This window comes from Frankliniella occidentalis, unplaced genomic scaffold, assembly GCF_000697945.3.
Source record: "Frankliniella occidentalis isolate FOCC.00 unplaced genomic scaffold, Focc_3.1 Scaffold150, whole genome shotgun sequence".
NCBI classification, from domain to species: Eukaryota; Metazoa; Arthropoda; class Insecta; order Thysanoptera; family Thripidae; genus Frankliniella; species Frankliniella occidentalis.
Window position 1 is genome coordinate 360,834 of NW_026267277.1, and position 15,129 is coordinate 375,962.

Sequence of the window (15,129 nt, forward strand, 5' to 3'; positions counted from 1 at the left end):
GGGAGGGGGGTGCAGTACAGGACGGTCCGGGAGCGGGAGATCCTGGCGGCAGATATTGAAAAGTTGTTTCTGGTGGTTTCGAGAAGAAACTTGAGAAAAAGTTATTCAAGTCTTGAGGGACATTTTTCGACAGTCCCCAAGACTGCCAAGACTGTTTCTCTCAGAAGGGGAAAACGTGCCCCCTTCCCTTCTCCTTGAGAACATTTTTCAACTCTTATGAAAGGGATGGCAGAAATAAAATAAAAATAATTATATTGTGCGGTTATTAAAAACACTTTTATACACCTTCATCAATTAACGTACATACAGGAATCTTCAATTACAACGACTACAATTACACAAAACATATATAGCTTAAGCCCTCGTTTTTAAAATACATACATACATAAACTTTGCCGTATTTATTAATACTAAATAAAATTCGTTATCCTAACACTTGTTAGAAGTCCCATATCACAGAAATTGTTACCGTATTGTGTTTGAGACATTCTCAATCACACATTTAGAAACTATTTTAAGAGTAAAGAAAGCTGTTAGAATTTCTAACAAACAGCTACATTCCATACAAATCCATTTACAAAAATATACAATAATACTGCATACAAAGAAGAAGTAAATACTGTTTTAGTGCTGTAAGCATAGAAATTATGCAACCAGATAAAAATATACACTCAGTAATTTGAGTTCATGATACTGAATGCCATGAAAAGTAAGAGTCTCTGCAATGAACACTTTACACCCTCCAAACAAAACATTAAGTGAAAAAAGCTACAAATTATAAAACAAGTATACCTGCAAAACAGATCATAGACCTTTTCACTAATAGTCTCAACATTTCATTGCTTACAATTTGAGGCTCAATAAAAGCCCAACATCCATTGGATAAGAGAAAAATTCGGAAGACGTCTTTAACATATCCAAACAGTGACAAAAAACTGTTAATGAATTTTAGGAGTCAAAGTACGGAGAGGATATGCCTGAGTACAAAATACCTACCCATATTATATACTTTAAAAGTCTCCTCATCACACTTGCCCTCTAATAAAAAAAAGGAAACACACTTACACTAAGAGTATTCGCAGTGTTTGGCCGGTGTGTTTACCATGTTATTTGGCCCTGAAGTGTCAAGAAGTTGTTCAAATAAAGGACTATGTATTTTGACACACTCTGAGACACTTAGATGACAAAAGCAATAAATAAAAACGGCAAAAGGACAAACCAGACACAGTGGATAGACAAAGTGTAAGGTCACCTTAATGTGTAACTCAACAGCACAGTATTTTCCACAAGCTTTCAAATCTTCAAATAACAATTAGAATTGGTAGGATTTAAAATAGCTGGCATATTGACATAAGTTTTGATAAAGTAAAACTACTTTTTTAGAGGATCCACATTGCACCGTATTTTGCAAATTTCTAGAATTCCTTCAAGAATTCGACGCCGCAAATCAGGTGAGAGAGGTGGTTGACATGATTCTAGATGCTTCCGAATACTCTCCCTACACTGTAATATTGAAATTAAATTAATTTTTAAAAAATGTTGTCCAGGAGATAGAGAAAACAGTCAGTAAGTTTGATTCAGTAGAACTGTTATTTCATTATGTTTTACGCACCTTATGGAAACAGCTCAGAGCAGGAACATCGGGGCTATGGGAGTACAGTGGACCATCAAGGCTCGGTTTTCTCATCGAAGTAATTGCTCCATCAACATGTCCGAGTAGTTCAGCCACATCAACATCTTCAGCTACAATATTGACAGGGAAACGGTATGGCGTTCCTCCTGATTCTCCTTCTGGATCCACTACTAAAACCCTGGTAAAACAAGTTGCACTGGTTGAAGACGGGTCAAACACTGACTTAAAAAATACATCATTAAAGATCTCAAAAGTACTTACCTAAAAATACTAGCAAAAGAAGTAGTATTTGAGCAATAAGGGGACAGAATGAGACCCACAAAAGGTGCAGCCTTTGTGTCAGAAAACCATCGTTGCATTTCTGCTTGTGTAGACAAATCCTGAAGTGAAGGATTCGGAACAAATGTTGGATGAGAATGATACCATCCCACGACACTTAATCCTTCCTTGGATAATTTATCACTGGCTTCACTTTGTGAAACTGAAATGAATAGTTATACACAGTTTGAACAGAGAGTATCAGTGGACCACTTTTAAATTCTAAATAAAGCAGTAATTACCTGGACACATATCACAATGTGTACTGCTGCTACGGCTAGCTTGACATGAAACAGCTTGAACTATGTGCAGGGAATCTTCGCGTAATTCGCCTCCCAGCAATCCCATCACTTCCACATTATGCGAGCAATGAGCATGAACATCGATGACAAGAAGAGCTCCGACATGAAGGTGCACAGTAAAGGGTGCCTGAATATTTTTAGGGAAAAAAGTAAAAGAAAAAATAAATAAATTAAAAAACAAGAAAACACACACACATGACAGTACATTAAGAGCAATTGATGGCAAATATATATGTATTTTTTAAATCCACTATGTTTTTACCGGTTTTTCACTAGAAAATTTTGAACAGTAAAGAAGTTTTATTGATGAGTCAGGTTTGTGAACTTTGGGTTTGACCATAGAATTGTAAGTCAGAAAAGTTTGTCCATCATCCTTATGAAGAATTGTGTAACCTCCATCAGTTGAACCCATTAGATCCTCCTGAAATATTTTATTAAAATATTTAATAATGCAATTCTAGCTGAGATACTTTGTACTATTAGTAGTATATGAGTCATACATCTATCTCTTGCTTTTTCTTGCGGGGCCGCATGCCTTCTATACACAGCAGCTCTCTGTTTACTTTTTCCTTTACTGATGATAAAGCCACAACTTTACTGCTTGATGCAGTTTGACTTGTGGGAGCATGATTGTATTTGGTTTGTTCTGCAAAAGAAAGAAAAAGCAATATAGGAAAAATAAAGCTAAAAGTTTTGTAGCAGAAACAAGAAATTCTGACTGACAGAATATTCAAACACATACCACAACCAAAGTTTATAGCACCAATTTGTTCCAAGTAAGAGTGAATTCTTCCAATACAGTTAACATCACCACAGTTTCGTAAACCAGCACGGACAGATGTTTTTGTAACATATATTGGTTTACTCTGAAGCCAACAATCTATGATATGATTGCGTATCTACGAAAAAACATCAAAAAATACAGTAAACATGCAAGTAGGTTTAAATAACGACAGGAACTAAGATTTAAGAGTGAAAAAAATAACATCATTTACAAATACCTTGAGATATCTTCTTGGTGTTTTGGCTGGACGACCCTCAAAAAATTCCGCATGGATTGACTGTTCTTCATCTAAAATTTCATCTGGTCTCAAAATGAGTTCACTTTTAGGAGGAGGTAATTGATAAATTTGATCCAGGATGTCCTGGTGTGAGATTAAAGTCTTTGTTTCCTTCCCAGTGGAAGTGGATTCTAGCTTTTCCATTTTTACCAGAGGTTCCTCAATATTTTCAGTTTTTTCTTCACTTAGATGTTCTAGGCACAGGTCCTGTGTTGATGAAAGGGAAGAATTCATTTTTTCCTCAACAGACACCCCTTTACTGCTTGTAATGTCTAATTTAGAAACGAACTCTTCACTTTCTTTTTTGATCTCAGGGAAGGCCTTATCTTCTTCATCTTCAATATCAATGTCAACATCAGAGTCATCTGAACTGAGGCTTCTGATTCTTACCTGTAAAAGACACAACAGGGATTAAACTTAAAAATGAAAAGGGAATAGTAAAATCTATAAAGAACAAAAACTGCTGTAATCTATTACATACAACTAAAAATTTAAAATTGGTAACTAAAAAAAAGACTTACAACTTCTTCTCCTAGTCTAGGCGTTTCTGTAAGTTCCGAGATGACATTAATATTCTTTCCCTGTTCAGCAGAATGATCGGTTGTAGACCCTCCTTGTAATTTTCTTGGACGCCCACGCCCTCGTTTCACAGGAGGACTTAGAACTGGTACTCGTGGAGGTCGTCCCCTTTTAGCTTTAGTGCTGTAATTATAACGGAATAGAGGAGATCATAAGGTATTTTCAGGGAAGTGTACCAGGTATAAACCCCACCATGAGCAAAATGTCACAACTGTTGTTTAGACATGCCAATAATGAAGAATACAAATAGCAACAAAGAGATCCTTACTTCTGTGTGGGTTTTATTCTCCTCTTTTTCATCCTATTGTTGGTACCTTCAGATGTTTTATGCATATTTCCTTGATTTGTTGAGATTGTAGTTTGAGCTGTACTCACTACAGCAATCACCTACAAAATGGGAGAAAATTAGAGGCAATTTCAAACATTTGAAATACTTGTCAAGTATTTGATATTTCAATAGAATAGAAACACTTACCTCTTCCATTGAGGCAGGTATTTGTAAGTCATCTATGAGTTCTGTATATGATATATTGCTATTACCAGCTGACACTGTTGGATTATGTAAATTTCCATCAGTGCTGGAGGATATGGACACTGAGAGTGTCTCACTTTCGCTGCTAGGTCTGGCAAGTTTCAAGTAACTCTTGATTTGGTATGCTGTTTTGGTCCCAATAAACTGAGACAGCCTGGACCAGCTTCTCCCAAATAACTCCTAGTAGGTTAAAACCATAATATAGAACTTACAAAGTAACAGAAATAACAAGAACACTAATTTTATAATTTCTATATGATTCCCACCAATCCTTCTTCTAATAAACTGCGTTCCTTATCAGTCCAGTTGGTACTGTTTCCACCAGAGCTGGTAGGAGAGCCCACAGATGGGTCGCTCCACTGAAGATTATTTGGTGAGGAACTTGGTGGAAGTGAGAATGGTAAAGGTGAAAACGGGTCCAGTTGACTTCTTTCGTACCAGGGAGGTGAGCCAACATCCAGATACCAAGAAGATGGGTAATCACACTGAAGTAAATCAGATCCAACACCTCCATCGTAACAAGATGCTCTAGAAGAGGGAAAAACAAGGACGAATTTAAACATGGTTCCAGTAGTGTGCTTAAGGTCAGCAAATTCTATACAAATAGAAATTGGACTACAAAAACTGTAAGATGCTGGTGAAGATGGTAAATCCAACAACGATTATTCAAGTTGTGTCATAGTAGTTATGAATAACCTGCCAAATTGTACAACTATGTCGTAAAACAATCAGTTGAAAAGATGTAGAAACTACTATTCAGTAATGCAATCTAGGGCATAATTTTCACTTGAAGAGCTGCACAAAGCTTGTCACAATCAGTACGACAGTGATAAAACTGCTGGCATTTAAGTCATAATGATAAATTTGACACATAACCTACTTCAAGCACTCAGAAACTTTTTACAACCAAACAGACATGACAAGGCAAACGTTGTAAAGCCAACCAAATCAAAAATGTTTTATCAAATAAACTTACAGGCGATTTTCGTCTTTGGTGAGCAAATTCTCCAAATTAAAATCGCCCAATATATCAACTTCGTCGTCATCCGCCATGATTGTTGTTAAAACACTTTCACATTCCAGCCATTCATATTGATATTGCGATCGCAATGGGAGGAGGGGAACGACGGTGTTGCCATATTTCGCAGACAGAAAGCCGCCTACAGAGCGCGCACCAGTAGCCCGCAGCCCGCCATTCTTCAAAACCTCAAAACCTACTCATACGATTCATTCATTTTATATTTGATTTTGTATAGTCCACTGTGCGTCATCCACTGTATTTGAATACCACGCCATACCAAATTGTTTTGAATTACCTCTTGCTTTAAAGTCCTCTAATTGCTGCTTTGAAATTTCCAAAGAGACAAGAGATATACAGACTACCTTGTTTCTGGTTTCTTGTGATCATGGATTTCCCAGTTAGCGTTTTCATTTATAGACACATTGACTGGTGGACACTGTTGGGTGTGTTGTATCATGTGTTTCAATTTGGAGAAATGAGGAGACCAAATAATTTTTTAAACATATTTAGTTTCTGCTTAATAGAAACAATATACATTGTAAGACCCTTTTGTAAAGGATCACATTTAAGTTATTTCACTCAAAATAAAAAATAAATACAAAATAAAAATAATTACACAGGCTCACCAGCTTTATCTACAAAAAATATGTAAATACATTAGATTGAAGATATCTACAGAAATTCTTTTTTTACAAATACAAAAGTTATATGACTGATTTTGATGTTGCCGGCACAGTACACTTAGAATATGCACAGATACAAGCATATACCAGAAAAATTTGTTTCTGGTAAATGATTTGGAATATCTACACTTTCCTGTAGTCATATTGTTTAGATCATATACTACCATATGAAATCACAAAAGTTTAACATTTTTTCTAGCTTTATCTGCTTTTCTTATAATTACAAAGGGAAAATCATTGGGTGTGTACATCATGGAAAACAAATTATAGTATTCTATCAGAACAAAAGAGGAATATTGTACACCTGGTTGCTAGATAACCCCTTGTCTATGTTGTTTGTAACCAAATAAAAGCCATCAGAGGAGTCACGGAGAGTAAGAACACGTCATTTCAGATAAAAGAGAAGTTCAACCTTCAACCTAGTATATGTAGGGAATGCCACTGAGATACCTTTTCTAGGTGGAGGATCAATATTTTAACTACTAGAATTAAATTACATCTGTACAAAAGTCAAATCAACAACCAAAGGGATAAATTAACAACAAAGTTCATAGTCAAACAGACCTGATAAAGAAAAACTTTTCTATAGATAACAAATCAAATTGAGTATTCTGTACACAAAGATGGTACAAAATGTACACATGGCAATGAAGTATTTATAGATTACATATTCAAGCAAAATGTTAGCAGACTTCAATTTTAATCACAGTTGAATTTAGCAGCTATGGTAAAGTAAGGCGCCGCTTGGGTGCCTACCAAAGCCACTGACATAGTTGCAAAACTATCTCCACGTTTAATGTATAAAGTACGTATAGAGAAGGTTTAGATTTTCCAATGCATAAGTTTATACATAGGGTACAGAGCACCTATATACAATTTCAAGCATCTAGCAGACAATCTGTTTGGCTAAATTACCATCACTGTAGCAGAGACGGCACAACAAGTACTTATATTGCCAGAACTTCAATACAAACATTCGCCATCTAATTAACATTTTTATAATACTATATATAGATTTTTAATGTCTGCTAATTTACACAGATTTATACAATAGGTATGATTTGGGTATTTACAGCATAAGCACTTGTTTAATACATTTGTTTCAAATTTAATGATAAACTTAGAAGCTTAATTATGTATGTCTATATAGAATTTTATAGTAGCTGAGATCACTTAATGAACAGTAAAAACAACAACAAAAGCTGTGATTTGGTCACTAAATGAAGAGTTGCAGCCCTTCAAGTCATATCTAAATTAAATCACTGGCAAGTCCATTGCACCATCTTTACACAGTCCTGCCCCAAAATAATAATTTCATGAGGGATATAGGGGGCTTTGAATCAGAATTTCATGAACAACAACAAAGAAAAAATATTTCATTGAGAAGAATAACATCAACAATGAGCAAATTGTATCTCCGGTGTAAAAAGCTTACTTAAAGAAGTAGGTAGAAGTTCAACGGGGATGAAAAACACCAGAGAACAACAGGAAAATGATTGCCATTTTCAAAAGAAAAAAAATTCACAGCAAAAAGAAAATATTAACTAAAAAAGAGAAAAAGAAACAAAAGGAATTGTGACTAATTCATTTGTTAATAAGCTTACTATTAGACAGATTTAATAATGACTTGCAATATCAAGTCAAAGATTCAGCTTTACATCGTTTACTTTCACATTCTAACCCACAATGAAGTCAGCTTTTCTATGAGTCAGTCATGTTGAACCAATGAAATACGGGCTTCTATCCAGTTGTGACTAGGTTATCTAAAGAGCAAGCGTTTCATTTTTGCTAACAATACAATTAACAACACATATACAGCCTTAATCAAAACATAACAAGATAAAGTATTTTGGGGCAATTCATTAAAACACAATAATGAAAGAGTCAAAAATTCAAAGCAAAAAGGTGAATTTATCATTCACACATAGACAAACCAAAAAAAATAAAAATAAAAAAAATCCATTCTACTGTTTTTAAATGTTACTTGTCAACTCTGCAATGCAGAGATTTTCTTAAAATTAGAGCGCCGGCTTTCCCTACAGTCACTTTAGCACCAAGCGCGACGGCATCATCACAGACTCATCTCCCTAAACTCCCGGGTAGGAACCCCCCCTCCCCTGCCCCTTCCCGTGCCCCCACCTCACCTCACCGCGACTGCGTGGCAGGCTCGTCCTTCTTGTGCAGGTCTACCACTAGCGGCTGCCCGGGTGCCGGAGGGGTGGGTGTCATTTTGTGAGGGTGGGGGTGCGGTGCCCCCGGGTGGGGTGCTCCCGGGTGCGGTGCCCCCGGGGGCGGCAGCCCGGACGGGGAGGGCCGGTGGTGGAACTGGTGGTTGTTGAGCATGCCCGCCGGCGGGCTGGGGTCCTTTGCCCTGAGGTGGGCCATGGGGTTAGGCGGCCCCACCGGTCCCGGGTACTGGCCGTACATCTTGGCCCGCTCCTCCTCCTGCTGCAGCGCCGACATGAGCGGGTTAAACTGCAGCCTCATGGGGTCGAAACGGTACGCCGCCGCGGCAGCCGCGTCCCGGTAGGGGTCGGGCCCGGGCCACATGGAGCCGGGAGGGGCGTGGGGGTACGAGGGGTGCGGGGGCAGCCCCCGCGACATGGGGAGCCTCGAGAGGTACGGGTGCGGGAAGGGCGGACCAACGCTGCTGGTCCTGGAGAGCATGGCCAGCTCGTCCTCCTTGTCCTTGGCGCTGTCCGTCGGCGTGCCGCCGTTCCTGATCGGCGACCTGTCGCGGGCCTTACTCGCCTCCGCGGCCAGTCTGTGCTGGGCCTGCAGGTGCTGCTGGTGCTGCTGATGCTGCTGCTGCTGGTGTTGCTGGTGCTGCTGCTGTTGTTGTTGCATCATTCTTTCCCGCTCCTGCTCTCTCCTCTCCTGCTCCCGCCGCTCCTTTTCTCTCCTTTCTCTTTCCCTAAGGCAACAACAAAATGATTGGTTAAGTAAGCAATTCTGTTTTCTCCAGCAAAGTAACTTGTGAGCAAGTACTTTGAATAACTTTGATAACTCACTTTTCACGTTCAGCGCGCTCGGCATCCAACTTCCGTTTTTCCTCAGCTTTTCGTTGCTCTTCCCGTTCTCTTTCTCTCCTCTGCCGTTCTCGCTCTCTTTCTCTATCCCGTTCCCTTTCTCGTTCTCTGTCCCTTTCTCTTTCTCTTTCCCGCTCTCTGCTCCGTTCTCTCTCTTCAATTATACTAGCTTCAGACTTGTAAGTCCAGGCACTATTGACAGCAGTCACAGGGTAACCGGGTTGTCTCTGGAGCCTGTTATAGGAATAAAAGAGAAAAAATGGGTTTAAAGATAAATACAAAAACCACACGACACGATACATTATCTTTACGTTGAAACGAGAGGAAAAAACAAACACATTAAAGCGTACCTGCTCCAGGGATCATGCATTCCGAGTGGACCGAGAGGTGTCATTTCCCTGGGACCACCTGGGTACCCTAGGGGTGCAAAAGGTGTTGGAGTTGGGAATGGTGGAGGGTATCGACCAAAGGGCGAAACGGCATTTCCTGCTGAAGGGAAATAGAGCTTTAGTAAAGATGATATCAGCGTAATACACACATTACCACGACAGTGGACAACAGATCACTTGCCTAGGTGGGACGCAGCCGCGGCACTCGCGAGGTAGCTCGAGTGGGAGGCTGCGGCGGCGGCGGCGGCCGGATCGAAGGGCGCGCGGTGCGCGGGGAGAGCCGAGAACGAGGGCGCGCCAGGCATCTCGTGGGGCCTCGGGGCGCCCGCGGGGTACAGGTGGCTGGGCATCCCTAGGGGCGGCGCCCGCAGCAGGTCGCCGGCCTTGCTCGCAGACGGCCCGACCTGGCTCTGCGCCGCGGCCGCCGGCAGCTTGGACGCGTCCGTCGATTTCTGTTGGTGGCCGTATATTATCCACGCTATTCGCACGTGCATCACGTTCCACTTGCCAGGTTTCTGGAAACGTAAGAGAAAAAGTAGGGGTGAGGGTGCGTTATGTACATATGCATCGTCCCTCTGGTTGTGCGAGATCTTAAAATAGACAGAGACGAGCAGGGTAGCAAATGGATAAACTATGACGTAGTATATAAGAGTCGCTTTTCAGGGTAGGTCTACAGCTCTGCACAAGCAGCATGTTAAACAAAGTAGATAAGGAAGCAATGGGATGCACAGCTGTCTCCATTATCCCCCAGCACATTCACTGGAAATAAAACAATGACAGAGCAGCATAAAAAAAATAAAAACAAACATACCGAATGTTTTGGTTTTGAGGGATCTGCAACCTGTAGCAGCCGAACATGAAAATAAAAAAGAAGCGTTAGTGCAGGAAGTTATGAGACATGCAGGCATGGTAGCATGCAACTGGCTCAAAGCTACCAAGGATAGCCAAGGAGCAAGGGATTGCATTTGAGGATAGTTATCTTCCTTTGCATTTCATTGAACCAGCTAGGATACATGCATGCCTGTCCACAAGAAAACCCAGAAGAATGCTACAGGAGCACAATAATAGGTAAGAGGAAAAAAACAACAAATTCTACGGGGTTGTAAATTGTCACGCCAGAACTGTTTCCATACCTTGGGGGTGAAAGAAGGCAAATGACTTGGTGGGGCAAAAGGAGTTGAACTTCCCAAGGCTGGTAGAGGAAGCCCAGAGTACGAATAAGATCCGAGACTCAGAGGATTTTGACGGTAAAAGGAGGAGTCGAGACCTCCTAACTTTGGCACATCTTTCAACTGAAGGGCAAAAAAATAAATAAAAAAATTAACAACTTCTGGAAAATAGTCAAAAGAATGGATTTGCATATTTGAGAAATGTACACTTACAAGTTGTGGGAAAACAGAGGAAGCTGGAGGTGGCGCTCCCAGACCACCAAGCCCTTGACTTGCATGTTGGTGTTGCATATGTTGTGGGTGCTGATGGTGCATCTCAGAAGGTCGTAGATATGGAGAAGATGCAACATTTAATCTATCCTGAGAAGCTAAGAATCTGTTGTCCAGCTCTCTCCTCAGTAAATCTGCTTGACTTGAACCTGAGCAAGAAAATTAGGTTACAAATGGTTCATAATGCTTCTACAAGAGAACGCACAGTCGCGAGTCCCACACTTGACAGCGAATAACTAGAGTGAACTTACTCGACATGAGTGCCTCGGCTGAGAAAGGGTTGTGGTTGGAGCTGGGGGGCGCTGACGAGGCCGACGAGACTGGGGGCATCGGCGGGGCGAATAGCGCGCCCGCCGAGTACGGCCCCGAGTGCATGCCGTGAGGGTGCGCGCCAGGGTGGCCGGGTGGGTGGCCCGGCGGGTGGCCCGAGGGGTGCGCACCGGGGTGCGGCGAGGAGATGGACGCCGACGGCGACGGGGTAACCATGCTGGGCCTGATTGCTGGGCTACTGCTGGCCGGCGAAAGCTGGCTGCTTGAATTTGAACTGAGAGCGAGAAAAACACATTATGACACAATCGTGGAGAGGGGGGGGGGGCGAGGTCGCAGTCACGAACACCTTACCTAGGCCACGCCGCTCCGGGCGCTTTGGGATATGAAAGACTAGAAGACACGGGGGTGGAGGCGGACGAGGCGGAGGGCGAGGGCGCCGTGGCGGATGCCGCCGCCGCACTGAAGGGTGAGGGGTTGGGGCCGGCGGGCCCCGAGAGCAGCAGCGGCCCCGACCCGCTCACCGGCGTCACGCTGGTCCGGCCCATGCTGCTCACCCCGCTGCTGCTGAAACAAGGCGAGAAAGGGCCGCGGTCAGGCGCGGGCGGGTCCGAAGGCAGAGCGATCAGCGCGTCAGGCAGGAGCACAACTTACCTGTAGCTGTCCCGCTCCCGGGTGGGGCTGTGGCCGCGCGGGGAGTGGCTGCGCGGCGGGCCGCCGGCCGGGCCCCCCGGCGGCCCGGAGCCCACGAGGGGCGTGGTCACCGTGTGCATGTGGCTGCTGGACACGGAGGTGGTGATCACAGACGAGGAGGCAATGGTAACTGCGGGGGCCGAGCTGATGGGCGGCATGGACGCCGACCCCACCGTCGTGGGTCCCGGGTGGGCACCGGGGTGGTGCGGGCCGGGGTGGTGTGGGAGCGCGCCCGGGAGCGCGCCCCCGTGGCCCATGAGGGGCGGCATCCCGATGGGGGAGGACCGCGCGCTGCTCGAGTTGCTGAGGTGGCCCGACGGGTGGCTCTGGGGGTGGCCCGGCGGGAGGCCCGGCGCCCCCGGGGTGGTGGAGTGCGGCCCCGGGTGCACCCCAGGGTGCTGCGGCTGCCCGTTGGAGGCTATCACTGACGACGACGCACCCTTCGGGTTCGACGAGTGCGGCGACCGGACAGTCAGCTGCGAAAATAAACAACGAATGTTATTGCAAACGCGGACAAGGGAAACTCACACTTACTATCAAGAAGAGTTAATAATATATAGAAAATATATATAAAATTACCGAATCAGTTCTGGGCGAGGCGAGTGGAGAGCTTGACACGACGGGTTGCAGGTAATGCGGCAGACCGCCGTGCATGGAGTAGGGGGCGTACAGCGGAGAGTAGTGAGGGTAGCCGGGGTGAATGCCGTAAGGGCCGGCAGGGTGTCCGGGCGGGGTTGGCGTTGGTCCCTTAACTTGTGAAGAGGAGACGGGCGGCTTGCCGGCCAGCGTCGAGGCCGCCGCCGATGAAGTGGACATCGACGATACCGTCGACGGCATGGGCAGCATGCCGTAGGGCGACTGCAGCGGCGGCCGAGGCGACGATCTCGACGACACGATAGGTGGCTGCTGTCCAGGTTGTAAGGAGGACGCCGTCGATGAGATCGTCGTCTGCCCGGGCAGCCGCGAGGACTGCGTCGAGTGGGGCGAGAAGTGTAGCGGTGGTCCAGGCTGACCTTGCTTGCTGGTGGGTGGCTGGTGCGGCTGATGGGGTTGATGGGGCTGGTGGGGCTGGTGAGGTTGGTGGGGCTGATGGGGCTGATGAGGTTGGTGGGGTGGCTGGACGGCCTGTCCGGGCGAAGACATGTGGTGGGGCGGGGGAAGATGTGGCGAGGGATGCCTCTGTTGGCCGAGGTGTCCCATGGCACCGGGCTGCTGTGGCTGCGACAGAGGCCCGTGTGGGTGGCCCGGGTAGCTGGCGGAGGGGTGGCCTGGATGGCCCGGATGACCAGGGTGAGCCGAGCTCGGGTGTGGATGGCTTCCGGGATGGGGTGAACTGGCAGTCGGCATTCCGGTCTGGTGGCCGGCAGAATGGGGTGGTTGGTGTCCTCCGGGGTGCTGAGGTTGGTGAATGCCGGGGTGCTGCGGTTGGTGGCCGCCGGGGACGTGCTGGTGGGGCGGCTGGTGGCCGGGGTGGGACTGGGGGTGGCCCGGCTGGTGGCCGGCAGTGGAGTGGGGTGGCTGGTGGTGGCCGGGATGCGGCGAGGACGCCGTGATTGTATGGTGGCCGGGCGCGTGATGGTACAGGTGCTGTGAGTAGGGGTGGTAGCCGTGGTGGGGCATGTAGTGCGGCGGCAGCTGGTGCTGCGCCGACAGCATGGGCGGCGCCGCGGCTGACGGCGAGGGTAGGTGCGGCGACGGCGCGCTCTGGTGCTGGCCGTGGGCGCCCGCCGAGGAGGGCGCTGGAGAGCCGGCCGCGGCCGCAGCCAGCGGCAGCGACAGCGCGGGCGCCGCACCCAGGACCGGCGGGCCCGTCGGCCCTGGCGGCGGCGTGCCCACCGAGCCCACCGCGTGCTTGCCGGGCGCCAGCCGCGGAGGGATCGCGCCGTTGGACACCTGCGGAGGAAGAGGAGAGCGGGTGAGACGATGCTGCTTGTAGCGACACCACACGGACCTTGTAGACGACCTCGCGATACTTACAGGGAATGAAGGCGTTTGCTGGGCGGGTGTGACCGCGCTGGACGAGGGCGACGGCGGCGGCGGCAGGCCGTGGGGAGGGTGCGGCGCCGGCGACTGGGGCGCCGCCGCGCTGGCGGAAGGGGTGGCCGCCGTCGTGGTGGTGGCGGAGGCGGCGGGCGCGGGCGACACCGTGCCGTTGCTGGTGGCGGTGGCTGCCAGGCTCGTGGGCGGTCCATCAGCTGCAAAGCACAGAGGGGCAACGTCACGCGCGTGCTTGGGGGCGGCCGGGTCGGGGAGCCAGAAGGGGAGTGGCTCTCGTAAGTGGCGCGGGAATACGGGGGATTACAAAGCTCACTTAAGTTTTACGGAGTAAAGCTCTACAACAATTAAAGTCGCCGTAAAGATAAGGCGGGGCGCGGCGGCGGCCGGTTTACGAGAGGGGCGCGATAAACGCGGCCGGGCGGCCGGCCAGCCGGCGGGGCCGCAGGGGCGGGCGGACCACTTAAGGGCCCCAGAGTACTTACGTTTCCTACCGGGTGAAGCGTAGATGCCAGACGGGTCAGATCCCTGAAACAAAGAGAAAAGAAAAACGGTCACAAAACAAGGCCATCGAAAAACACTGGGTGAGATTAGGACACACGCTAAAACACACATGGGCTACGCGGCGGCGCGGCTGAGGTCTAGCGCCTGCCGCGTAGGCAACCCGCCCGCACCCGTGCGTAGAGTGCGGGCGGTGGCCTACCCTGCCGGGGGCTAGCCGTCAGCGGGCTGTCGGCGCCGCGGTGCCTTCGCAAGGTGAAGGATGCACGTCGGGTCACCAATATGTCTAGCTCGGCAGTTTCCAGAGCAGGGCACGGGCGTGTGCGAGGTGTGCGAGCGAGCGAGGGTGCTGCCGACGGCTGCAGCACCTGTTTCTGGGACACCCGACACCCGTCAGTCGCGTCCCCGCCTAATGATGCCCTCACCGGCACGCAGTGTGTAAAGGGCGCGCTGTGTCGGCCCGCCCCGCCCCGCCGCGCCCCGCCGCGCCCCGCCGCGCCTCGCCGCGCCACGCCGTTGGCTGGCAGCCGGGCAATGGCCGACTGCGGTGGGGCAAAATGTGATGGCGGGGAGCGGAGCGGCGCGGCGGGATGCCCAAGCGTGCGATCAATGCAAGGCTTGACGACCAGCCATGAATAACACATACCAGGACCAGGCTGGCAGCGAGGGAGACTGGGGGCGAGGAAG

At 47.6% G+C, this 15,129-nt stretch overlaps 2 protein-coding genes across 8 annotated transcripts in view; both read right to left on the reverse strand.

Moving 5' to 3' along the window:
- Window positions 1-249: 249 nt before the first annotated feature.
- On the reverse strand, window positions 250-5,804 carry LOC113204281 (histone H2A deubiquitinase MYSM1-like). The gene is made up of 13 exons (XM_026419398.2): window positions 5,402-5,804; window positions 4,692-4,953; window positions 4,369-4,605; window positions 4,162-4,280; window positions 3,836-4,016; window positions 3,255-3,704; window positions 2,996-3,152; window positions 2,754-2,899; window positions 2,516-2,674; window positions 2,194-2,380; window positions 1,895-2,114; window positions 1,613-1,811; window positions 250-1,503 (listed from the first exon to the last, which is right to left on the reverse strand). The coding sequence occupies exons 1-13, from the start codon at window positions 5,476-5,478 to the stop codon at window positions 1,372-1,374; spliced, it is 2,526 nt and encodes an 841-aa protein (XP_026275183.1). The 5' UTR covers window positions 5,479-5,804; the 3' UTR covers window positions 250-1,371.
- Window positions 5,805-5,935: 131 nt separating this feature from the next.
- LOC113204278 (autism susceptibility gene 2 protein homolog) overlaps window positions 5,936-15,129 on the reverse strand; it is a 126,289-nt gene continuing 117,095 nt past the window's right edge. For 5 of the 7 annotated variants that reach the window (XM_052271110.1, XM_052271109.1, XM_052271107.1 and 2 more), the window contains 13 exons: window positions 14,427-14,469; window positions 13,924-14,141; window positions 12,526-13,839; window positions 11,908-12,422; window positions 11,608-11,820; window positions 11,238-11,530; window positions 10,930-11,135; window positions 10,681-10,839; window positions 10,359-10,388; window positions 9,729-10,062; window positions 9,509-9,644; window positions 9,141-9,392; window positions 5,936-9,043 (listed from right to left, as the gene is read on the reverse strand). In XM_052271110.1, the coding sequence (XP_052127070.1) occupies window positions 8,275-9,043; window positions 9,141-9,392; window positions 9,509-9,644; window positions 9,729-10,062; window positions 10,359-10,388; window positions 10,681-10,839; window positions 10,930-11,135; window positions 11,238-11,530; window positions 11,608-11,820; window positions 11,908-12,422; window positions 12,526-13,839; window positions 13,924-14,141; window positions 14,427-14,469 (4,482 nt within the window). In that variant the 3' untranslated portion in view covers window positions 5,936-8,274. The remainder of the gene's footprint in view (window positions 9,044-9,140; window positions 9,393-9,508; window positions 9,645-9,728; window positions 10,063-10,358; window positions 10,389-10,680; window positions 10,840-10,929; window positions 11,136-11,237; window positions 11,531-11,607; window positions 11,821-11,907; window positions 12,423-12,525; window positions 13,840-13,923; window positions 14,142-14,426; window positions 14,470-15,129) is intronic. The other 2 variants (XM_052271106.1, XM_052271108.1) reach the window with 2 other exon arrangements.

What these genes read in the sequence shown, in the direction of transcription:
- LOC113204281 (XM_026419398.2), bottom strand. Translation starts at nt 5,478, where the DNA reads ATGGCGGATGACGACGAAGTTGATATATTGGGCGATTTTAATTTGGAG. An exon ending in TACCTGCCTCAATGGAAGAG is followed by an intron (nt 4,281 to 4,368) that starts GTAAGTGTTTCT and finishes CCCATTTTGTAG; the next exon opens with GTGATTGCTGTAGTGAGTAC. An exon ending in TCTTTTGCTAGTATTTTTAG is followed by an intron (nt 1,812 to 1,894) that starts GTAAGTACTTTT and finishes TTGTTTTACCAG; the next exon opens with GGTTTTAGTAGTGGATCCAG.